Raw genomic sequence first — 25,153 nt, 5'->3', positions numbered from 1 at the left:
AAGAGTTTGTCCGGAAAAAAAACAACTTGCACAAGGAAACTGTCAATGCAAATAGTCACTTTATTCACATTTCACAATAACCGAAAGTGTCTGTTTTATAATTTAATCGTTTACATTGCTTTTCAGGGATGGGACTTGCGTGTGTGCAGTTCCAGTTCCTGTTTCTCTGCTCATTACTCAGTGTCACTCAGTAATCCCAGTCAGGCGCCTGTCCCACATTGCTCTCTGCACGCATTCTCAAACATCAGCACAACCTGCAGCTCGCGCCTGCTTCTCCAGGAGCACAGCTTCAGACTCCCTGCGGCAGAGCTGTAAAATTCACGAGGGCCGCTTCTCACAAAATTCAAATTAATATTCAACAATGCCCAAGGAGACAAGCAGGGCTTCAACTCGGGCCTCGATGCTCTCGAAGTCAGCTGAAGAAAAGTTATTTCATTATTTGATTCTTTAGACACCACCAATCTGGCACTGTTGAGTTACAAGCAGTGGGTCTGTACAGTTCTGAACAACAGCTCTGCAAAGCTACATAAGACAGCTACTGAGCATCAGTGAGGTCAAGAAACACTTCAGTGCAAAAAAAGGTGTTCGGTAAACTGGATACCGAGATTGCCACTGAATGAGTCCTCAGATGGGTGTTCAGAATGGGGTGCTCTTTTTTCTAACACTTTTTAGTGTTTCTCACTCATGGCCTGAGGACTTAACTAGGGTGGCGCCTGTGAAAATCATCATTTCCTGCACTTCTGTTTTCACAGCGGCAGCCGATACTCCCCTGGACTTGCCGCTCCCCCTCTGTGCGCTCAGTGGGGAACAAGGGGGCACAGGCAGTGCCAAGAGTCACCCCGCGCTCCCATCAGTAGCTGTGCCCATGGGAGATTCACACACACTGCGCAGTCAGGAGAATTCAGTTAAAACAAACATCTGTGCATGCCTACATCTAAAATACAATTTTCTGTCCTAAAAATGAATCCACTGTAAAGGCAATACACAACTCTTTGCACATGTACATACACAAGTTGCTAGAATCACCATGGCACCTTTATCTGACAAAGCACCCAGCTGTAAGCTGTAATGAAAGGTTGCTTTAGAATTTGAAAACTCATACTTGCTGACAGGCAGGAGGTGCATCTCAGAGGAAGTACTAATCCCAGCCCCAGTTCTAGGGCTCACACTGTCACAAACCTCAGTCCTGGTCACCCTCTGCCTCTATTCACTTTGGTGGGAGAGTCCAGCCCCGGTCTTGTGCTTTTCGCTCAGGCAGACATCCTGACGAGTAGCCGCTTAATTAGGAGGAGTCAGCAGCCTGTCTGGAACCCTGCACACTGATGTTTCAAAGCTACCTGTGAACCTACCTGGTCTGCAGCTCCCAGGACTGGAGTCAGACCCTGCTGCTCCAGAGCTCCTTCACAAGAAGGGCGTTTTCTTAACGCTAGAACAAGGATCCCCTGCCAAGAGCACACTGCCAAACTGCTTCTTGGGGTAAGTAAATAAACTTGTGTGAGGTACAGGAGATAGCACCCTGTACTGTCAAAGCTAGGTGTACTGTACAGCTGTATTCAATCTGTTAAATTCCCCAGATAAAGGGTAATTGTGCATTCAAAGGTGCAGAAATATGTCATGTTTAAGTTTGGACCCTGCAGAGGTTGCGTTAACTTCTTTTCACTTTGTGACCAGGGGTGCCCAAACTTTTGCACACAGCGGCACATGCTGGATATACAGGCTCACGCCACGGTACAGCAAAGTGCACAAAGAGAGCGTTTTCCTTCCTCGCGCGGCAACACTCCCCTTTCCCTTTGCAAAGTCACCTCTGTTTGCGCTGCGCCGTTAGACCAGCTCCCACCGTCGTGAAAAATGAGAGAACCGAAATAGGCCCTGGGCCGCTAATGAAGCCTGACGTGCTGTTCCTTCCTCTCGCCCGTCCCTGCCCACGGAAGAAAAACGACCCCCCTGCCGACGTGCACGTCCCCCCCCCCACCCCAGGCCAGAATGCACTAACGAGCTGTTCATCTTGTGCCTGAAAACCTCTCTCTTTAGCTGTGACATGATAAAGAAGTCAAGCGCTCAACAGGCTGCGCACGTTAACCTTCGCCACCAGCAGGGTCGCATTAGAATCGCCCTGAAAGACTCCGGAAACCAAGCTCCGCAACTTGCGTGTAGTCTGTGGAGCACCTGAAATTCAGCCCCGGTCAGAAATCGCGGCCATCATCTGGGAAACTGGCGCCACCACTTGGAAACATTTTTCCAAAGGCCACCTCACCTGTGACAACAGCGCTCACGATGCCGGACAGCGGTGATCTCAAAGCTCTTCCCCCCAAGTAAGTGTACAGTAAGTCCCTTTTCCGAAAGGGCTGCAAGAGAAACAGCTCTGAAGCCACACTCCTGTGTGCTGCCACGTGGTCTGAAGTTGAACAGAGACTTGAAGTCTGTGTCGTGCCATTCCTCTGAAACAGTTCAATCACGTTTTACAAAACTACCATCATCCAGCTACAGTTAAGCTGCCTTTCCTGTGTATAACATGGAGTATATCAGTGCAGGCAAACTACATTTATCTCCAAGCAAGCTTTAAAAATGCCAATGTAGACATAATACAATTCAACTGTTTGTGACAAACGAGAGAGCTCAAACAGCAGGCTGTGGTTTAGTGTCATGGCTGGTGCTTAAAGCCCTCAGATGTTGGACTAATGGACACTGCTCTGTCCCAGCGGTCCTCACTCCAACTGGACTGAGAATGAAAGACTCCAGAAACAGGAACAAATTCTGCTTCATTTGTTGTTGGTAAAGGGAAGTTGAATTGAGCTGCTACTGAGGAGAAGAAAATGTCTGTCTCGAATGTGCAAACTTTTATTTAATGTTTAAAGTTCTTCCCCTGTTCTATTAGCAGAGGAATTATCAGATTTTTTTCTATTCCCTGTGAAATCTACCAGAAGGTCTAAAGCTGGTCTCTACCTTACCAATGAAAAACCCCAAATTTAGGAAAACGTAAAAATAATATTTCAGATAAACTGGGACTGTTTCTGCCAGCCTGGAGAGAACCTGCTGCTGTATGTATGCAGTATGATGTGTGGAAAACCATTGGTTACTCATCCCCAATGACTTCCACAAGCTAGGGGCCGGACCTGTGAATCACAAACTGCTGATGCACAGTCACTGACAACAGATCAGTTTCACATCTCATCCGACAGCATGACCACTGCGGCGCACTGTCATGCACAGAGAACAAGAGGCCAAACTGGGAACTGTGTGGGTCTGATCCCAATTCCCTCATCCCTTCATTAATGTGTGGAAAACACAGCACATCCTATCGTGAAGCTGGCTGTACCCTGAACTGGATCCACCTGCCTTTGGGTCTGAAAAACTTCACAGGAGTCTTCGGCTCCTTGTAACTCAACATTTGCTCTGCATATCTGAATATCCAAAACAAAACAGCCGACCCCATGACAGAGTTGAAAGTCAACTGTTACCTGCCACCTACTAAGGTATCAGTGCCTAAGATGTTTCACACAAGGTTTCCCAAATCACAGCAAAATGAATCAGGTGGTGGTGGGGGGAGGGAATAATTTGTATCATTCCTGCCTTCAAAAAACAAAAAACCAAGTGTTTTTCTAAAGCTTAACTGTAGAAGGTCTAGGCGGTTTTGTAAGTCTCCAGAGACGCAGGGCCCTGGAAATAGGTCCCTTGAGTTGTTCTTCCTACTTGTTGGGCAGCATACAGCTTTGATTCCCTTAAAACTCCCATTAATCCAAACCCTAGACACCTAAAGCCCAGACTGTCCCCTGGAAATGGTTTGTTTTTCAGTTCTCACTGTCAGCCCCTTCTCGGTTCAGAGGGGCAGGCCACTAGGAGGGGGGAGTTCTGGATCCGTGCGGCGCTGCAGAGACGGACTGGTCCGGTCCAGTCCGGTCCGGTCCCGGCTCTCATCTGTCCCCCGCAAGGGTAGTGAAATCCCCCTTCAGAGCTGCCGATCGAGTCGACCCAGTCTGCGTCCCGATTTTCTTCCCCAGTGGTGCTCTCGGGGCCGCGCGGTCAGACCCCGCCCTCCGCTCGGCCGGGGGCGTCGTCCGCAGGGGTGCCCCCCTCAGAGCTGCTCTCGCATTGGGCGGCAGGGACGAGCGGGGTTGGGCTTCCGAAAGAAAGAGGAAAAATCCGGTCTTTTCATTTCAACATCACTGAAGCCGACGTTCTTTAATGCACACCGGGTTATTAGCATGTTATTCGTTATTTCCGGTTCGGGAAACACCTCTGTTCCCTCCTTATGGTAGCTGAATATTTTAAGGGAGAGATTTGCGAGAAGTTGATTTAATGCTAAAAAAGCTTGCACCTTGAGATGACGCACCATGAAGGTGCTACAGTATATAAAATAAAGGTTATATTATCAATCTAGCATCTTAACAAATACTGTAACACGCAGGAACCTGTACCTTTCTGGTGAGCGTTCTCTTTTGGTGTGACAAAACACCAGTTTTAGACACGCAGTGTGACCCCTGATCCCCAGCTGAGTAACAGTTACTTCAGGGTCTTGAGATTGACTTTGCTTAGACTGCAACACCGTCTCTTCAATACTGTGTGCCTTCAACTAGAGTTTAATAACGACTAATGCCCTTTCTCTCACTGGAGAAGCTGAGAGAATCTGTCATCTTTTTCACATTTGCTCTGCTGACTGTTAATTGCACCCTGTTCCTGACAAATTAAACAAATTAAGAGGACAATACGTGAAAATAATGTTCTTTCCCTCACTTTAGGCACACACAGACCTCAATGATAGGCAACTCAGGACTCTTAATTTTAAAATGTGGTGTACATCTTCATTAATTCCTGATTTCTGTATGCAGCCACAGTCTTACTTAATGAATGTGTATGTCCATTGTTGCGTATAAGAAAAACAGATGATCGCACAATAATCACCCGCATTTACCAGGGTTACATTAACATGGGATTAAGGAACAGTTACAAAGGCATTATCTTGGTGCATGGGAATTTAGCCTTAAATTCAGAATAAAAAAAGTCTTTTTAAAAGAATTAAAAGAACTGGCTAGAATTAATGAATGTTCAGCAGCCTGAAGAGCACTTTAAATACGAAATTGTTGCATTTAATAAAATTGAATATTGAATATTCAATATTATGAATAAGTTGAATAAGCCTTTTCAGACACAGGGCGCTGAGTACTTTATCTGTTATTGAACCCAAAGGGGAGCCAGCAGCCACATCACCCTGCAGCTCTCAACTGGCAGCCCACTGGAGCTCAGCAGGTGTGAGCCTGGTCAGTACCTTGATGGGAGACTCCTGGGAAGCTATGGTTGCTGCTGGAAGAGCTGTTAGTGGGACCAGCAGGGGGTGCTCACCCTGTGGTCTGTGTGGGTCCTAATGCCCCAGTATAGTGGCAGGGACACTATACTGTAGTGGGCGCCATCTTTCAGATGAGTCATTAAAGATTTCCGGGCATTTCTGGAGAAGAGTAGGGAGTTATCCCGGTGTCCGGGCCAAATTTCCCCCCTAGGCCCTTACTGTGGCCTCCAAATTGTCCCCGTGTCTGATTGGCTTGCACTTGCCTGGTGCACCCTGCCTTGCACTCGTTGCTTGCCTGGTAGGCTCCGGCTTCACCGCGACCCTCACCAGGAGAAGCGGAAGTGAAAATGGCTGGATGGATGAACTCAAAGGTTCACAGAGGGACGGATTCACAAGCTGACAGACATACAGACTGATGTAGAGACGTACTAGCTGGCTACAGGAAGACAGCAGTAAAACTGCATGTTAATGTGAAAGCAACATGTCTCACCTTCCTGCCCATTCGTATGGCACAGGAAGAAGGCCGGGCTCCTGGGTCCTGCCCTCCTCCTCCTGAGCCCAGCCCTGATTGGAGGAGGCGTAGCCGAGGATGGCGTCTGTCACCGTGTAGTGGGCGTGGCCCTGCACGCAGGCCTCAATGTCCGCTGGGGCCAGCTGTGTCTGCAGGAACAGGTGCAGCTGGCTGTCCGACAGGAACACCGTCATGTGCAGGACCCTGGAGCGGGCAGACACACCCACGGCCCCCTGAAAACACGCTGAGCGCTTTGCAGCGACAAGACCCAGCCGTAGGGCTAAGAGGATGTCGCTCGGGACAACAGGAACACAGAACAGATCTGGATTTATTTACTGCAGCTGCTTCGAGGACAGCCTTCAAACGGAGAGATGAGGACCCAGTGGAACGGTCTTCAAACCGAAACACTTTGCAACACGTAGGAGCCACTGCAGGAGACAGATACTGCAAGACGTACAGCAGCTTATATACATGTAATGTTATATTTCGCAGGTTAGATAAGAGGAAAACGCACATAATCAGTCATTTTCCAGCTCTTCTGCCCTTGGTTCTTTAACTAATGTTTTGATGCAGAAGAGCAGTTGTTCTTGCTGTCTGGCTTCTTACAGTTCTCCTTAATTATCCTTCACAAGTCATTCCAAATAGTCCAGTTTAACTCTCTGCCTGCTCTACCTTCCTCAAACCCTTGTCAGTAGATAAGATAAGATCACTTTATTGGCCACATACAATTTCTTGTATTAAGAATTGATCTTTTCACAGACCCCAGCTTGCTCTCCGTGAGACACACAGACAGGGAGAGAAGCTGGGGGTCAGAGCGCAGGGTCAGCTATTTACACGGCACCCCATCCAAAGAACCAGGAAAAAAAATCCAAAATAGGTTTTATTATGGAGTGGGGAAAAAAAAACTAAACAGGGCTGAACATGGCCATATTTCACGGGCCGCGAGGAGAGATTTACTACATTAATTTACAAGCTGCATGTCTGCCGAACACAAGCGCGATGGGGGCGGCGGCGGCTGTTGTCTCTCTCCATCCATCTCCATCAGCACCGGCTGGGCTGCCCCCCTGCGCCTGCCTGCTAACGAAGCTGCCCAGAACTCCGCTCCAGCAGACCCGCTGAGCCAGAGCACAGCTCTGATTCACGGACGTTTGCGTTCGAAAAGGCTCAATCTGATTAGACGAAAAGGTACAATTTCCGGGCTCAGGGCCACGCTTGGCAAAGCCAGTCCAGGTGTTGCGTTAAGTTTATGTGGGGGTAAATAATTATAACTTCACCTAAGGGTTCCATCAAATCTGGTTAAATCAGCTAGGTATTCCAGTGCAGACAGGACTTCTTTACACGGGAAGGGGTTATGGGCTCAAGCTCTCCTGAAGACCGTCCTTTAACACAGTGTGCTGTAAAAGAATCACAGTCGCAGTCTCTCCTGTGATTGGCCTCGCCCAGTTAATAATGCTCTCCCCCTGGTGACCTGACGGACTGTTTTTCGTGGATTATTATTACAGGACAAGCTCAACCCCTGCGTGGGGATTAGGCCCAGTCCGTCCCTCAGGGCGTCCCAGCAGGGGGAGCTCTGCTGACCGGTGCTGACCGACACTGACCTGTCCAGGAAGTGCTGCAGGCCCTGCCTCCTCTTCTCGATGAAGTCCTCGTCGCCGAGGGTGAAGAAGGGCGTTTTCACGGGCAGCTCGGGCACCGGCCTGTGGGCGGGAGGGGGTTAGGGAGAGCAGTGCCATGCAGGTGCCATCAGCCCCCTCGGACCTGGGTCGCGGCCCGTCCCGAGTCCAGTCAGAGCTCTGGGTCACCGGCCACCAGTGAAACCAGTTACAACCTCAAGTTCTCTTCAGCTTTGATTTCAGCTGGACTATTAAACATTTTTTTCCCCCACTACGGTAGGGAGTTTTGGCTTAGACATCACACATGATGTGCTGCGAGACAAAAAAGGTACATGAGAGACTCCTCTGCTCGAGTGATACACAAGTAATTCTAATTCCAACCACTACACAACCTCTACTCTACTCCTCCAACAGCTATAAATAATAGCACTAAATAGTGTTGCAACCACTACAACAGTGGCGCAGTCTGGCACACAGCCCTGAATACTCACACTAATCCGGCATTCTTCTGGAGTTTCTTCTTCAGCCACACAAACTCGCTGTATCGCCGGCGCACACAGGAGGTCTTGGCGGTGAAGGCCTTGCTGTTGGTCTGCGGAGATTAAGTCACAGTGAAGGGACGCTGATTTAGTGCCGAGTGAAATCTCTCTCTCCCTCTCTCTCTCTCTCCAGGGGCTGAGATCTCTTCAGTGGCCTCTGGGGCGGGTCCGTTTTGGCAAGGGGGGGAGGCACAGATGGGAGATCAGTGCTCTCTAGTCCTCGGCAGACACGCGTGTGGTGCATCTGGGCGTCGGAACACTCTTAGCAGCTGCCTGCTTGGTTTGCACGCCTTTAATTCCTCGGGCTGCAACTTGGATTGGCTGTCCGTCCCTCAGGAAAAGCCGGGCGACCCCATTTAAACAGGACAGAATGTCTTTGGACCACGGGAGAAAACTGGAGCCCCCAGAGAAAACCCACACAAACACAGGGAGAACAAGCACGCTCTCAGAATCGAACCTAGGACCCAAGAGCTGTGAGGCAGCTGCGCCAATAATTTTATAGAAATAATAATCATAGAGCAACACAGAAACTAAACAAGGCTCCTTCCCTTTTAAACTCCTTACAAGAGTTTAAAAGCAGCTCAACTGAGCCACACAACAGCTTTAAAATATTTAACGCTTTTTAACCCAGATGATACAGTACAAGTAGGAAACCAAACAATAAACAGGAGAGCCTGAGATCTGCAGGTTGCACTCTTTAGGAAGTGAAATGTCAGTGTCTGAACGGGGTTTACAGACGACCCACCAGTGAGTCTCGCAGTCGAAGCACCGTCTCTCACCAGCGACCACAAACCAGGCTGTGCACATCCTCCCTCGCTCCAGTCGCTGTTGCGTGCTCCAGCACAAATGTGCCTCTCTACAGACAGAACCGGCCCGCCAGCCTCTGCCCAGGCAAAAGAGTCTCCTCACTGAGCAAGTTCCTCTTGCTGAAGAAGCCATCAATTATTATCTAGGGAGAGCGGACGAGCTGCTGTTTGGAGGCAGCAGGAAGCGAGATGTGGAATCTGAGTTTTGTGGAAAGTCCCAAAGTTCCTTAGGACCGTAAGGTACTTCACATGGAAAAGTGCCCGTTTTAAAGGGAAGAGTGTCTGTCAAGCTACATATATTCTGATGTCGCAGCACAGCCTCTCTGTTGCTCACGAGGTGAAATTTGCTTGATTTCTGCCCTAAAGCGGAACCATCACTGCTTCCTGAGCGGGCTGACACTGGTCAGCACCCTGTGTAGTGTGAGAACAAGACAGGGCCGGCTTCCTTGCTGCTGTTTGATACGGGCTGCAGTTTAGGTCAGCTAGACTCTAGGTCATTGTGCCCACCCAGGGCACAGAGCAGTAGGTTTTCACAATCTCTTTGTATCACTGACCCTTTCAGAACAGGGAAAAGGCAGAGAAACTGGCGCAGATGGCTCTGGGCCTCTCAGAGCTGAGCTGGAGTAGACGCTTGCATTCGCAGTTGAAGGATTTTTTTAATTTATCTTTTATATAACACAGCGCTAATCTAAAAAATATTGCAATCATAACACTTCTGCCTATAATCTAAGCCCCAGTGACCTTGCATCTGTAAAAAGCTTGTGTTTAAAATGCTTCTTTTGTTAACAATATATTCTTGTGATTCTCACATAATGTGCACACTGCGGGCAGCTACAAATTCAGGTTTTGATCACAGGAAGGCAAGAGAGGGCTGTCACCCAGCTGCTGGAAACGGGGGCTGTGTGGGAGTGAGGATTGTAACTTCTCTAATCTGGCTGTAAAGAGAGCTCTGCCAAGGGAAACAGGGAGAGAAAGAAAAAGGAGACAAAAGCCTTTTGTTCCTCGCATGCTGCTGGATGGCGCCTGAACTGCAGCTGAAATGAAGGCCTGATCATCGCTTCTGCTCTGTAGCCCGGACTCTGATTCTTTCCCCGGTCTTCTGAAGAGGGGTTATCCTCACCCATCTGCCTCCACAGTGACACAGACCAATACTGCCCCAAGGGGTGAGTCTGCAGTGCTCCCATCCCTTTGAAAATAGCCTCTCCCACTGGGCTACTTTACTACCCAAGTTAAGAGGTTTAAAGCAAAGTCCAGATCACTGGATACTGCGAATTAAAGGAGAAAACGGTCTTAGGACCATTCCCCCTATTAACAGCTAATCCTTCCTCATGAAGGCCCGGTCAGGAGACAGCGATCCCCACACTCAGCCTGGAGCTGGCCTCAAGACATACTGACCCCTTCCAGTGCATCCAGTGACAGGACTCTGGCCAAACTACAGCGGCGTTTGTCTGCAGACTCACTTCTCCATGGAATTAAAGTTCTCGCAGGAGGTCCCAGCCGAGACACTTTAAACAGCGGAATTCAGACACGTCTGGAACTGTAGAGGCGGTACCTACGTGGAGGAATATTTTGAAGTCCACATAGGAGTTCCAGGATCCCTCGTTCTGTATTTTTGGATCCTGGACCCTCACAGCGATGAACTCCTGCACGGGAGACACAGCAGAGCGGAGAGGGAGGGGGCTTGGGTCAGGCAGCTTCCGATAAAAGTCAACTTTCCCCTTGAATACGGTCAAGAGAAATTGTTCAGACAAGTTGGAAGTGCTGATCAAGGTATGATCAATACTGCAGCAGACACAGGACACTCACGGACCAAGTAACAAGGACCAGGAAGATGAGGTGTGTGAAACAGCCAGCAAACACAAAGCAGTGCCTAAGGATGGAGAAGATGGGTGGAGCTTGGGCCCCTGACCTGGTCTAGCTGTACAGTTTCAGTTACCGGAAATAAAGACATTTTCTTACGTCTTCCTCCTGATTTCTGATCATTCTAATCCTTGGGCTCCTCCTTCAATATCATTGGGCAAAAACAGGCAGCAACATGGAGGTCACAGAATTCTGGGAAGAAAAGAAACACCCTGGGCTGAATCCTGAGATATCACAACGAGACAACCTGTCTTGACCTTAATGTTTCCTCTTATTGCTTTCTGAAACTGCTAACTTGCCCAAGATATCAATGTTTGCTGACACCTCTATTTCCAACTTGGGGAAGAGGAATTTAGATATTCATAACTCATAACAAAATATAATTGTATTTTTTCTAGGTTTCTTTTGGGTTTATTCTTTTTTTTTTTAAAAGAAACTTTTTTTTTCCTTCTGCACGACTTCTCCGGTAGGACTGATTCCCCCGATGGGAGAGATTCCCGCCGGACGCAGACCCAGACGGAAGAAGGTGTGAGGCAGACACCGTTCTCCTCTTCAGCACAGTCGCTGTGGTGCCACTCTGTCCTGCATCTGGCCTCTGTCTCAAAGACAACCTGTCCTCCACCGACCCCCACAGTGCAGAACCTTCTAGGCAGCCTGCCCTCACCAACACAGGCCCAGAACAATTCGACAAGGAGAAAAACCACAAGAAACAACTCTGCCGGAGTAAGTCCAAATGACTTTTCCCCCTTCTTTATCACACTGCTCGGTCTCTGTCAGAAAGGTCAGGACCAAATACGAAACACCCTGCATTTTTAACAGGTTGGTCCCACAGGGTTTCAAATATTTCATAATGAAGACTGTCGACTCTAGTTATACTCACAGTACGTTTCTTTAACTCGGTCTCCAACAGTGGCATTGCTCCCTACACTCTTTGACTCTGTGTGAGAGCTGGGAGACTGTGAATTCACATCTCTGCTCCTGTTCCCAGCTGGTCACTGTGCTGTGCAGTGTCACCTGCGCCTAGTGTCTTCTGCTAAAACACAGGCATGACAGGAAGGAGAGAGATTTACAGAGAACTATTATTATTATTATTATTATTATTATTATTATTATTATTATTATTATTATTTGTAGAGTAAAAATCCACCACAGACCTTGTTGTCGAGCAGAAGAGGAGTTTATTGTATATTTGGCCAAAGAGAGGAAGAATTAGGAAGATAGTTCTAACACGAAAAGTTACAGCTGACCTTTTATACACTTACTTGATAAAGAATACAAAGAGCTTAAGTCTCGAAAAGAAAAAAAATACTTCAATCTTAGTTAATTTCTATTTGTTATGCAAACTTCTACTTTAATCAGAAGTTGTCTACGTAATTAAGCTATCAGTGTTTTCTAAAAGCATGTAGTTACAATTGGCCTTCTTCACAAAAATAATTCCTTGGGATTTTTAAAACATGCTTTTTGTCGGCAGGCCCCTGGTCTTATCAACAGCAGATACATTTAATGTCGCAGCTGGTGCTTTGCTGAACATGCTGTCCAGAGAAAGACTTTTTAACCCTTCAATTATTATTATTATTATCATCATCATCATCATCATCGACGAGACGTTGAACAAGTACGAAAGAACAGACCTGACTCAGCATTGAGAATACCAGCACCTGTTATTGGACTTATTTGCACCTTAAAAACGGGGATGATTATTGAACCACAATATCAATGCCCTTCGACAAAACTAACGTACAAGCAAAGCAAAGATATCCCACAACAACAGCGCTCAAATGACCACGCGTGTTCATAGTGAGGAGCAGTTACAGTCACCAGTAAGAGGTTATTGCCACTGGTTACAGGAATAAGCTACAGAATACAAATTCCTCGTCTGTTTTTTTTTTTCTGAAAGTACGCTAAAGTACGTTATATCACAATGCTTTAATTGTGATTAGAAAAACCCCATACCTTCTGTTGAAGCTCCCTTGTTACTCACTGCCGTGGCCTGTCGTCAAAGTTGGAGACACGGAACTCTTCTGCTCTGTCCTTTCATGGGCGATGCGATTTGTTTTTCTCCGGCAGTGACGCGCGGTGGCTCCTTGGGAGTTGTAGTTTTCTCTACTTTTTATGCCTATTTAATGTTAGCGCTGTAGTGTCCTAGACAGGATGCAACTTCCATTCCGATTGGGACTTTGGGAACGTTAGCCACAGTCGCCGTCACGTTTACGTATACACAGCTCTCGTTCGTCTGTTTTTTGAAGACGTGCTGTCGATATAAAAAAGATCAGATGCAGACGTCGCGCTGCCGATGTTCTGGGTGCGAATTTATCGACCTCATTGACTTTACCACCGGCTTGCGAACAAAAGAAATGAGTGCTCTCAGCCTGCCAGTCCTGAATCACACCGACACTATCCAACCTCGGGGCAGCACAGCTAAAACACCCCAGATCAGAGTCAGCCCAATCGCAGTGCAAAGACCTCATCCCCTGGGGGGCGCACACACACAAACAGCACAACACAAACGTGACTTGATCCTAAAAGGACAGTGCACGCTGGACAGGTGAGTGACCACACGGTGAAACAGACCCTGACGGAGGCCAGCCTCAGTGTCCACAGCCTGCCCATAGAAACTGAGTGACACAGAGAGCATGAAAAACTGGAGACAGAGGTACACTTTCTGATACACTGGAAGAAATTACTCAATTCTGCCACAGGAAAAGACATAAAACCCACAAATTTCCGCACCTGCCAGAATCAGACCAACTTCCTATCCTACTTCAGGGGAGGGGAAACTCAATAGAGCTACAGTCCAGTATCTGATCTTCGGTCAGTGCCTGAGGGACAGAGTGGGCCTCTCGAGTAATATTATCTCATTGTCCTGAATGCTTGTCAATATTTACCAACGGTTATTGCTTTCGGAAGCATTGTATTTCGCCGGTCATGCCAATAAAGCTCTTTGAATTTGAAGAAGGGGGGAATGCCTTGTTAGAAAAATAAACTACACTTCCCGGCCCCCTTCACCTCCCAGGCCCGCCGGGGCGCCTGCGCAGTGCGTGGCGCGAGGTGGCGGGTCGATGAGGCTGTGGGTGCCTTTTGTGTCGAGAATAGAGGGAGAGAAAAACAGGGAGACGTGAATTTTGAACTTCTTATTTTAAAAAAATAATCGCAGGTTCTGCAGACACGTTGGGCCGGAGATAACGACGAGGGCCGAGTGGTTCAAAATCGCAGTAACTTTTTTTTTTTAATTCTCTTTTTACCCGAGCATCGCTTTTCTTCTGCTGAAAGGTAGGTTTGCGTTTTCTGCTCCTTGAGGCTGGCGCTGGTGCGTGCCCTAGCGACACACGGGAATTGCAGACGCACGGGGCTCATGCCTTCTGCAGGACCCGTGCAATTGTGTGTGCGAGTGCGTGACGCAGTTTCATCCCGTGGGTCGCTTGCCCACGGCTTTGTGCGGCCGGGGAGCCCTGCACGCCGCCTCCTCCCCCCCTCCCCTGCCAGCGCTGGGGTTTCTGTCGCGATCGGGGAGCAACATGGAGGAAGGAGGCGGGTAGCCAGCTAGAGCTGCACGGCGGACGGGCTGTAGCAACCCGAGCGCCTCAGCGCCCAGCCGCTCGGCAGACGCCCACCGCGGGCGGAGGGGAAGCGCGCACTTCGAGAGCGTAATGGCCTCCGTGCGCGGACAACATCGGGGTTTGCTCCCCGGGCGTCTGAGGGTTTCGAAACGGGGAGGGATTGCTCGAATTTGCTCGACTCCCCGCCCTCGCCCAGTCCCCTCTTCCTCCGATCTCGGTTCTGCCAGCCTGCAGCCAAGCCGGAGTTTGAGTTCGTGAGTCCCCGTGGGTGCTATATTTCTTCTTTTTTTGTTGTTCTTGCGAAGATCTGATTATGCAAGCCGGTGGCTTTATTTTGCACGGACTGCTAATTCAAATCGGGCTGCGCTCTGCTGAGCATTTAACGGCGCTTCGTAACCGCAGCGCTTGCGCGACAAGGATTCACCCTCCTGCCTCAGACCCGTCCTATTAAGTGCCGAGCAAAGCTTTTTTTTTTAAAGCAAACTTCTTTTCGCTAGATCGGTAAATTGCAGCGTAGGTGGGCTTTCTTAATTCTTAGTTTCGTGTACCAAGTTACTATTCAAAGCGCTGTAAGGTTATTTGGGATGCAAAGCGCTTCAGAATTGCAAGGATATTTTTGCAGTTGACAAGTGATCTGATTTCCAGTGCGCTTAAGAACCATAGTCATTATTATTTCAGCGCTCGATGGTATCGCTGGGCAGAAAGGTTTTTTGTGATGCTCGTAGTAGAGTGAAATAGTGTTATTGTGCTGCAGGAATTCTCACGCACTGTAACTAAAAGCATGTTTGACTGTCAGGTGAAAATGTACACGCCAGAGTCTCTCTCAGAGACTGATTTTCTGCATTTCTTAGTTCCGATGTGTTGTATTTCTGTCTCTTCAGTGCTGCGGCAGAGGTAGTTTTGTGGCACCGCGGTAAGTTAATCTGACACCTCCTGAAGCTGCCGGCTGGCCTTTGAGCCACAACACCAGTCTATTCATGTTGCATTCCGATGCCCTCAAGCTGTGAAAGACCTTTCTGAAAACCGCCTCTAACACAATCCTGCAGTTGTTTAATTGACGATACAGGTAGATATACTGGGAGCTGGGTCTGAGATGTGTGTCCTAATGTCTTGGCCAGAAGATAAGAGAGAGCTTCATTCTGGGCTGAAAGGAGACGCGAGGTTTTGGCTGACAGGGAGAAACGTTGTGTCTTTATTCTTTTCCTTTCAGCCCAGAATCAATCTTCACCTGTTCCTTAGTGGCCTGTGCATGTTGAGGCAGCTCCCCACTCGGAGGTCTGTGCCAAGAGCGTTTATTTCCTGGAGCCACCAGTAAACATTAAAGAATCAGAAAAGCAGCAGCCTTTTTCATCAGAACTGAGAGCCCAGCGGTGGTCTGGGCCTCTCAAACTGGGAAAGAGGGCTTGGTGCCCCAGTAGATACCCCGGGCAGCCATGGGTGTCCCCAGGGGGCCTGGGTGACTTTTAACTGGTCAAACCCGGTTGCCAAGGTGACATCAACTGGCCACTTTGGGTTAGTTTCCCTAGCGATTTTGCCCCGTTTTGGATGGTGGTGCAGTACCAGTTCATGGCCTGCCCTTGCGCTGGCAGGGAGGACTGGGCGAGGGGACCCCACACACCCCCTCTTCTTCCGGACCCCCGGCTGTGGGGGGGGCGCAGATGGGGCTCAGCTAGCCGACTGGGGTTCCCTGCGTGATGCTGAAAAACACACGCCCCTGCTTGCGCTGTCACCTGGAAAAAGATACCTTGCATCTGGGAGTCTCAAAGAGTGTGTGACTGTGATGATGATGATGATGATGATGAAGAGCTGAGCGCGTGTGCGTGCTGTCAGGCCAGGCGCTGCTGTGAGAACTGTTACGTTGCCGCACGGAAGCGAGGGAGACCCTTGGGGTGGGGCGCAGGGTGCCGACTCAGTCCTGCGGAGCCCCACCAGCGCGGGTTCTGTGCGCCCGGGTCTGGGGGGCTGCGCGGGCCCACCCTGCCCTGCCCTGTGGTCTCGCCCGCCTCCCTGCGGTGCCATGTGTTTTTTTTAAACCGCTGTGATTTCTTTTCGTGCTTCATGATCCCCCCTGCCCCCCCCCCCCCTCACTCTTTCACCCTGTTTAGCTTCTGTTGACGTTGAGAAGGATCCAGGTCGTTAGACAGACAGACTCTTCCTCCAGGAGTATGAGTCAGCCTTCAGCTCCCTGTAATGACGCTCCCACTAATAAAGCAGGTCACAGACACCTTTCTTCTATGCCAAGTCTACCAGTGTCTTGTCTTCTGAATGTGGGGGGGGCGGCCGGGGGGCTTTGGGAGGAGTAGCTGGAGTTTTTTTGAAAGGAGTACTGCTGTTCAGTTCAAAGCATTTTGGGACCATGTTTGCAAAAAGCTTTGCATGGGGAGCGTTCTGGCGCACTATGGCTGCCGTCGCATCATCCAGGTGGGGCTGCACACTGGTGGTGGTGGAGGGGATCCCCATTACCTGTAAAGCGCTTTGAGTGGAGTGTCCAGAAAAGCGCTATATAAGTGTAAGCAATTATTATTATTATTATTATTATTATTATTATTATGAGAAGTCGGGGGGAAGAAGGCTCTAGGGGACCTATCCTGCTCGAGGAGCAGACTGCATGGCCTGCTGGGCACTGCAGCTGGGGGTCTCAGGGGTTGGCCCTCCCCCCCCCCCCCGGCAGAGCTGAGGCAGCGATCCGCCCCAGAGGGACCTCCAGCATGATTCGGTCCACGCGCTCAGAGCCGCGGAGCCCTGGAGAGGCCAGAGGGAGTCTGGGATGTCCCCGCTGTCGGGTCGGGGTGTGTGGCTGACCCTGCGTCGCCTGGCCGCGGCCCAGCTCGGGCACGGGGGGGAGGGGGTGTTTTCAACTGAAACTGCGTGCAGAACTACTCCTTTGAAGAGAACAGCTACAGTGGCCCGAGCACAAAACTCGTGAAAGAGCCATTTCTATTTCTCTCCTTGTTGTTTTCGTGCTTTGTTCTGTATGGGAAGGTGCGAGGCATTGTTATAAATGTGTGGCTGTACTGACTTTTTTGTGTTCGTACCGCTTGAGAACTTGGTCTCCGATGGCTTTTTGTTCCTTTCCGAGTAGCAGGCTATGAGATCCAGTGCGCAGGGCCTTCCCCTGCCAGCTCCCTAGAGCTGGCCCTCTCGAATGAGAGCCCTGTGCTCCCCGTTGTGCTAAAGCAAGCAGCTGGAAACCACATGGTGGAAGTGGGGGAGTCCTGCTTAGTGGTGCATGTTCACCAGACCAGTTGCACTGCTGGCGATAATTACACATCCCTCCCCCTCCAGACTCCACTGTGCAGGCAGCCCTGGGCCTCCGGTGGCCTCCCTGGTTAAGGTGTGTGCGTGTTAGGATGGCTCTTGCTTCTTAGCTGCCAGGCGCCAGACAAGCCAGTGCAGATCAGTTCGGAAGAAGCATGGCGCCTGGACCCGACCGCCCCTGCAGAATTCCCCTCCTGCGCTTCAGAGCCTCGTTCAGCGTCTCTGCTGTCGGTTGGTTTTTTCGACCAGCGCTGTGTGCTGGCGCCTCTGCACACGGACCTGACTGCGCCCTGCGGGGCGGCACAGGGCAGGGTCCGGCACTCCGGGCGGAGAGACGCAGAGAGCCATCTGGGGACAGGGGGCATGGGTGTCATGCCAGCTGGCCTCCTGACCCCCCCCCCCCCCCCCCGCCTGCGATGTCTGTGCAGGAGCGAATACCAGGGGAGTTTCCCACACTGCTCTCCCCTGGCTCAAACACTGCGGTTCTGTCGAGCAGAATTTGCATTTCTTACAGCAAAAGAAAAGCTGCAATACTAATAGAAAGCCATACCAGAAGGGTAAAAAAGGCTTAAACCTCATTCCTGGTGTCCAAAACGGCAAGACAGGCCATGGAGGTGGAGGTCCAGGTCTCTGGGCTTATCCCTGTGCTGGAACGTCCCCTCACCCTCCACCCTCTTCTGAACGTCTGCCCTCAGAACAAGATGCTTCATGTCACTGTCTTGTCACTTTACACCTTGTTCTCAAAACCAAATGAGCGCATTCTAATGGGTGTGATTCCATAGCTCTTTTTGAAGTGACTGTCTTGAGTGTCAGTTTTTAAGTTTCAGAAAAGGAATCGCCTTGTGCTTTTTCTACTTGCTGGCGTTTTGCCTGTAGCACGGTAGCCAGTTGTGCCGGGAGCACTGTCACGGGCTTTGTCTAGGAGCCCTTCGCAGGAGACACGAACGTGCCCCTCTGCCTTGCTGAGCTGCTGAGCAGTGCAGGACAGCCAGGGGCTCTGGGGGCTGGGAGTAGCAGTTGATGCTGCTGCCAGTGTGAAGGTACGCGTTCATCCAGCTCGGGTTTGAGACTGCGCTCCCCGGCATGAAGGTGCTCTTCCAGACTGGCAGCAGGCTCACGCGTTCCTCTCGGGGAAACGGTCAGCCTCCTGCGTGGGTTGGCCATCTTGCGCCCGGGGGGTCCTCTGGTAGGCTTGTCCTGCTCACAGACCCCAGTATCAGAGGCGTGTGCGTGTCGGGGGAGGGGGGATTCTGAGGAAGAAGGTTGAGGGCAGCTGCAATCTGCTCCACCTCCCAGTGACTCCCAGCAACTGCAGGAGTTAAAAGGGGCTGAAGAACGAGCAATGGCTGACCCACTACAGTGGAAATCTGAAGCCTGCCTGGGGCCAGGGGTCGATGTCGGTGGAAGGGGACAGCTGTACGTGAGCAGGCCCAGGCCCAGGCCCAGGCCCGTGACGAGCTCTCCCTGTCCTACCCGGGACGGTCCTGTTTCATGCTGTGCTGTCCTCTGGCTCTCCTGCTCCGCCCCACAGCCCCTCAGCCCGATACCAAGCTGGCGTCCACAACAGGAAAGAAGCAGAACAAGAAGAAGGTGGAGGAGGTGCTGGAGGAGGAGGAGGAGGAGTATGTGGTGGAGAAGGTCCTGGACCGGCGCGTGGTGAAGGGCCGGGTGGAGTACCTGCTCAAGTGGAAGGGCTTCTCCGAGTGAGTGCACCCCGACGCCCGCGCCGCCCTGCGCCACATGCATGTCCGTGCACGAACGCCCCAGCGCGGAGGTGGGCAGCACCAGACCCCGCGGTGTTCCTAAGCCGAAGTTGTTATCTGGACAGGGAGTCCTGTCACTTAGGCCTCAATGGTTACTAATTGTCAGGTGCCAGTAAAAGGTGGGGTTCTGTTGCTTGAGGTCTGGAGCTGCCCGTCCTGGCTGGAGAGGAGACGCAGGCCATGCGTGTACGCTAAGGAGCAGGGAGTCGTGGTCCTGAAGCAATTCCATCCAAGACCTTAGTTCTGCACTTAGGCCACGTAGGTGTAAGTCCGCTCAGCTGTGTTTTCTAGGTGTTGATCAAGTGGCTAATTGGTCAGTTGAGTAGGTAGAAGGCTGCCGGACGCTGGCACACTCACAGGCCCACCCCCTGCGGAGCCGTGGATACGTCGCCTCCCGGGTGCCGAGCTGCCGGTCCGAGAGCCGAAGGGCCCGAGCTCAAGGGCGCCCCGAGCTGCCCCCCCCCCCGTGACCTCCGTGTCCGTCTCCTTCCAGCGAGGACAACACCTGGGAGCCCGAGGAGAACCTGGACTGCCCCGATCTCATCGCCGAGTTCCTGCAGTCCCAGAAGACCGCCCACGAGGCGGAGAAGGCCGAGACGGGGGGCAAGAGGAAGGGGGAGTCCGACACCGAGGTGGCCGGGGAGGAGAGCCGGCCCAAGAAGAGGAAAGAGGAGGTGAGGGGTTTGCCCTGCGGGGGTGTCAGTTGGCCAGTCAGTTGTGGATTAACTGGACCAGTTCAAAGGTGAACTGCAGCACTACTTTATGTTTTGAGCAACTCAAACCTCAACAAACGTCAAATGTACACAGTAATTTGTAAAACCTCCAATTTACATCACCAAATAGACATAATTTCGAAATGTGCGCAGCAGCGCCATCCTGTGTGATTCAGAATGAGGCACCTAAACTGCATGTGACGCGATGCGGCCCTGTTTCACCACACACCGCACACAAGCTACATCTCTTTGAATCCCATAGATGGTTTTGCCAACAAATACTACTTTTTAACTCTGCACGCGGGTCACATGGGAACATTTCTGCTATGAAATATCTGCTGCACCACCTGAACGTATTCACTCTTCCATCACATTACATTAGTCATCACAGGGACTAGCGAGCAGGAAGGGCCCCATCACATCACCATTCCGACCCACTATAAGTCCATGCATTTTATGCTTGATTCAAAATAAGTTGTTTTTTTTTTACACCGTCTATGAATTTGTTACCCAGGTTTAGTAACTGGCCTGAGAAACTGGCACTGTAGATCCCCTTTAACAGCTTTTCCCAGACCAGCTGGTCTGTGGCCCTGCAGGACCTGGACTGGACAAGTTGAGCTTGTGATTTGGGTACTGGACAGGAGTCTGCTCGCGCTGGACTGTGCTGCGCTCGCCGGTGTGCAGTCCAGGCAGGGCAGCTCTTCGGCGGAGGGGAGTGGGCTCACTGTCCTGCCCCGTCTCTTCACCCTGTCTGCCCCCTCTCTTTCAGCCGGAGAAGCCCAGGGGCTTCGCCCGCGGCCTGGAGCCCGAGAGGATCATCGGGGCGACGGACTCCAGCGGGGAGCTGATGTTCCTCATGAAGTGGTGCGTACAGCCGGCGCAGGGTCAGGGGGTCAGAGGTCGGAGGTTAACCCCAGGGAGGTGCCGTTCTGAGAGAAAGGCCCTTGTGGGTTTTCCGACTCGCTGCGGCTGTATCCGCGAGGGCGAGGGTGGCGTAATGGGTGGGTGTCGGAGTGTGAAGTGGGACCTTGACCGGACGGTGTCTCGCTCTGCCCTCCCCGCAGGAAGAACTCGGACGAGGCAGACCTGGTGCCGGCGAAGGAAGCCAACATCAAGTGCCCGCAGGTGGTCATCTCTTTCTACGAGGAGCGGCTGACGTGGCACTCCTACCCCTCCGAGGAGGAAGAGAAGAAGGACGATAAGAACTAGCCGAGAGGGGTGGAAGTGGGGGCAGGGGTGGGGGGCGGGTTTTCGAAGAGGGGGTTGGGGGGTGGGGGTGGGGGGCGGAAAGCCCGATTCTCTGTCGCTTCATGTTTTTGCTTTCTACGACACCGGCCTTGGATGCCAGACCTCTCTCTGGGCAGCCAGCAGGGAGAGAAGGACTGGAGCAGATGTCCAATTCCTGGCTCATCAGTCCAGGTGCTTCTCTTAGAAGGCCGTTCTGGAAGGCTGGTGTTCCCAGTCCTGGTCCTGGAGATCCTCACACCTGCAGCTTTTGTGTTCCACCTGAGCACTTGGGTCAGTGACTGAACTCTTAAAAGCCCTCATCGAGGGTCTAATTTGAACTCGGCTAGTAGTTTTCAGCCTCGGTTGTTTTCCTACTGCGTGTAGGAAGTCGCCTACGTGAACTACTCGAGCGTTTCTCAAGCAGCTTCGAATCTGCAGCCTTTGAGGAGAGGAAAACCTGCACACGTTCCTGCTAAGCAGCCGGTCGGATCGGTTCGGATAGGGATGGGGCAAGTCGAACGCCAGCAGGTGTGGGGGGTCACCAGGACCGGGGGGGGGGGAGGGGACCCCCTGCGGTCAGGCAGTCAGGTGTGGGCGCCAGCGATCTTGCGTTCCCCAGGAGCGCGGATTTCCGAAACAGCGGTAGGAGAAGCAGCAGTGGAGAGCAGGAAGGGGGTGGGATGAGATGGCGGCCGGCTGGGTGGGGCTGTCAGTGCAGGGCCAGCAGGAGAGGCAGCACGGGGGCGGCTCCTCGGCTTCCCAAGTTCCTCCGGTCGCACCCGAGTGCAGCCCGTGCCGCCGATTTCTTCGCCCATAAATGCTGGCCTTGACTTTTCACCACGGCATTTTTATATACTGTGTATATATAGTTTTTTCTAGAGCTAATTAAGGGCCGTTCTAGACTGAAGGAAAAGAAACATTGCAGAAGGAGCTCAACTTCATATTGATTGTTTGTGGAAGCTCTCGTCCAATCGGAGAACCCAGACAGGATAGCGGTTGTTTTTGTGTCACATCCCGTCTGTTTTTAAAGAAGGCGAAAGACTGGGGGGCAGGGGGGGGGACTTTTCAAACCTCCCTGAAAAAGAACTGTAGATACATGTGCTGACGGCCCCTATCAGAGCAGAGCACTTTTGTTGAAAATGGCCACGTTAAAGTCGTACAGCCGTATCCTGTATCCCAGTGAAAAGGCAGGTTGGTTTTAAAACCAGCACAGAAGGTGGTTTGGATACCTGGGGTTAATTTTTCAGAGCAGGAACATTTTCTAGCTCTGCTGGAGGGGTCTGTGTCCGTCAGGCGGGTGTGGCTGGACAGCACACCCCCACCGTGCTCTGCGTGCGCTCCTCTGGCCCGCAGAAGAGAGCATACTCCGTTTTTTTTAAACATTCTTGTTGAAATAGTTAACACCTTCCATCATGTTTTGCATTTGTTTTGGGGTGTTTTTTTGGGGGGGCGGGGGGGTCGAGTTTGTACAAAAAATGTGGTTTTTGTACACTGCTACGTTCTTTTTAAGGGAAAGGGGGAGGGGCAGGAAGGGAGCATTTAAGGATTCTAACCTTTTACCTTGCGAAACGTAAAGCTGTTTTTTTGTATAAAGCAGAAGTTTTTTAAAAAACTGTTGATTGTGATTTATGTAGTTCTCTCGGTGGGTCGAATGGATACACTTGATCATAAAGTTGCTCCCTGTTTATCTTCAAAGGCTAAGGCGTTATTCCCTTGTTAATCTTGTTCTGTGGGGGGTCAGATCTCTGGTCTTTAAACCAGCGCCAGAGAGCTGTGGCCTGCAGGTCCTCCGACTCTCCTGCTGTCCTGACTCTTGTAATGGGACAGGCAGCCCAGGATGCAAAAGCACTGGTATTGACAGGACATTGGTCATTTGCAGTAAATCTTCATCCATCATCACTAATTAGGTACAATTTGAGATGACAAACTGGATAGGATGCAAGTCTATTGCTAGGGCAATTTGGAGACCTTCCCAGCATTTCCTTTGGAAACTGGAACATCTAAGCCTCTACAGCACAAGAGGAAACCATTTGGCCCATGTGGTTATAAGTAGCTGAGGAGCTAACTGGTCTGGGTCTGGGTGTTGGTTTTAACCACATGGCTGAGTACTGTGTTCCAGACTCCTACAACCCTTTGTGTAAAGGAGAGCCTCCTGCTGTCAGTTGTAAGTGTGCTTCTCTCTAGTTCCCACTTCTGGTGACTCCTTTGCATTTCGTGATTGAATCAGGAGAATCCAGAGGTAGATTTTTCCGATGTCTTTGTGGACTCCTGATCTGACAAGAGCTGCCGTAGACGTGGGAACACGCAGGCTCCACGCAGAAGGCAGCCCAGTCCAGACTGAAACCCAAGATGTGAGCACTAACCACCTTACTAGATGTGGCTCTGCAACAAACGTGTTAATGTCAGAGAATTTCACCATCAAATTTAAGACCTCACCTGTAACAGATACAACCAGAAAATTCTCTGAATCCCTGCTGTTTATTTCAAACGGGTTTCCCCAACTTTCAGTTCCTCTGCTGGAATAGCTTTTTTTTTTTTGCCTATTTTTAAATGTTAACGAGCTACGGTGGAGAAAAGGGGGGCAAACTCCAGTTGAGAAGCTGGAAGATGTCCGCGCCAGAGCAGGATCCCACGTTGTGACAGCCGGTGGCAGCCCTGTGACTTCTGGGCTGCTGGTCTGGCACAGGGCTGCTAGACGGGTGGGCTGGCCCGGGTACAGTTAGGCCCAGTGCTGGCCACGCCCCACTCGTCGGGTTCAGGACCAATCAGAGGAGAGATGGCTTTGCATGCCTGCAGGTGCTCAGGAAGCCTGAGGAAGCCCATCCCTCCCTATGGATCTCTCTCAGGTCAGAACTAAGGGGTACGGGGGACTGGAGCAAGCAGAGTGCTGTTCTAGGGCTGTCAGAACCTGGACTTCCCACAGTTGCTCCGGACTGAAGACTGCACCAGGGGTACAGCGATGGGGATGGTGGTGGGGTGGGGGGGGGTCTATTCTGAATTAGCAGAGCAAGGAGCAACTTTATCATCAGCAGTCCCACGTGTGCAGCACAGATACATTTGTCCTTTTCAGTCCCGTCCCGGGCCCCACTGACCCCCCGGCCTGTAAATTCCACTTGCATTCAGTCATGTGTTTTTATACTTTTGCTTTGTACTGCATACAAGATGTGCGTTTTACATTTGAGATATATCTATGTACAAAATAGGTTTTTATATGCAATATATGGGATATTAGGGGCAGGGCTGAGAAAACTGGATTTACATACTCCTGTGCTGGACTGGTGGCAGTTACTATCGACACCTCACAAATCTATAATTTCCCCTTCTGTTACCGTAGCAACTGAAGCTTGTTAGAAATGAGATCTGTTCTTCTGCATGTGTTTTTGTTGTGACTTCATTTAAATGTTTTAGTAAGTGGTGATATGTCTGATTTATGTATTTTTTGAAAATAAAGTTTTGTTTATTTGTTGCTGAGTGTTTTCTGAATGAATGCAGGGGAAGGGAAGTTTTTTTTTGTCTTCAATTCAAACTGCTCAGCTGAATGGCACACATTTTTAAACATTTGAACATTTTTAAAATTACAGCCTGGGCAAATTAATGGAAAAATGTTTTCCAATGACATCGCATCATTTTATCTGGCTCAGTAGTGTATCATATAAGAAAGGTTACAAACAAATCATTAAGTCCATGTGGCTTGTTTGGTAGTAGTTAAAATAATCCTCAATCTCATCCAGCCCTTTTTGAAAGAAGAGAGTATCCGCTTCAATCCATACGACATTACAGCCCCAGCTGATGCAATTGTTCCCACCTCACAGCTAGATCTCAGAAGGCCAGCAGGACTGGGCCTGCTCAGCCTTAAGAAAACTCAGGCTGCTGTTGTTGGTGGACCAGTAAATGGAACCTTCCCTCTGTGCTGAAGGAGGTGTACTTTTGGCAGAGACTTCAGCTTGTGGACCAGAATACTTCATCATTCTTCATCAAAGCGCTATATAAGTGTAATACCACATAATGGAATGAAAACCTGGAGA

General features: G+C 50.6%; 2 protein-coding genes across 8 annotated transcripts; one reads left to right on the top strand and one right to left on the bottom strand.

Moving 5' to 3' along the window:
* Positions 1-40: 40 nt before the first annotated feature.
* On the bottom strand, positions 41-13,092 carry LOC102690632 (sorting nexin-11). Of its 4 annotated transcripts, none has more exons than XM_015362379.2 (8): positions 12,564-13,092; positions 11,491-11,643; positions 10,710-10,802; positions 10,307-10,393; positions 7,897-7,997; positions 7,391-7,489; positions 5,772-5,996; positions 41-4,078 (listed from the first exon to the last, which is right to left on the bottom strand). In XM_015362379.2, the coding sequence occupies exons 3-8, from the start codon at positions 10,731-10,733 to the stop codon at positions 4,021-4,023; spliced, it is 594 nt and encodes a 197-aa protein (XP_015217865.1). In that variant the 5' UTR covers positions 10,734-10,802; positions 11,491-11,643; positions 12,564-13,092; the 3' UTR covers positions 41-4,020. The 4 variants fall into 4 exon arrangements, with proteins under 4 accessions (XP_015217865.1, XP_015217864.1, XP_015217862.1 ...); XM_015362378.2 differs by having other exon boundaries at positions 41-4,117; positions 5,772-5,963; XM_015362376.2 differs by having other exon boundaries at positions 41-4,117; positions 12,564-13,084.
* A 540-nt stretch (positions 13,093-13,632) lies between these two features.
* Positions 13,633-24,594, top strand: cbx1b (chromobox homolog 1b (HP1 beta homolog Drosophila)). 4 transcript variants are annotated; one of them, XM_015362362.2, is made up of 7 exons: positions 13,633-13,880; positions 15,049-15,080; positions 16,273-16,381; positions 18,957-19,128; positions 19,682-19,862; positions 20,671-20,765; positions 20,966-24,594. In XM_015362362.2, exons 3-7 carry the CDS (start codon positions 16,333-16,335, stop codon positions 21,108-21,110), a joined length of 642 nt encoding a protein of 213 aa, XP_015217848.1. In that variant the 5' UTR covers positions 13,633-13,880; positions 15,049-15,080; positions 16,273-16,332; the 3' UTR covers positions 21,111-24,594. The 4 variants fall into 4 exon arrangements, with proteins under 4 accessions (XP_015217848.1, XP_015217849.1, XP_015217850.1 ...); XM_015362363.2 differs by having other exon boundaries at positions 15,049-15,233; XM_015362364.2 differs by lacking the exon at positions 13,633-13,880 and adding an exon at positions 13,891-14,431.
* Positions 24,595-25,153: the final 559 nt, after the last annotated feature.

The sequence above is a fragment of the Lepisosteus oculatus genome, chromosome 28, assembly GCF_040954835.1.
Source record: "Lepisosteus oculatus isolate fLepOcu1 chromosome 28, fLepOcu1.hap2, whole genome shotgun sequence".
In the NCBI taxonomy this organism is placed as follows: Eukaryota; Metazoa; Chordata; class Actinopteri; order Semionotiformes; family Lepisosteidae; genus Lepisosteus; species Lepisosteus oculatus.
The sequence above is the reverse complement of the archived record's forward strand: the minus strand, read 5'-3'. Positions and strand labels throughout refer to the sequence as shown.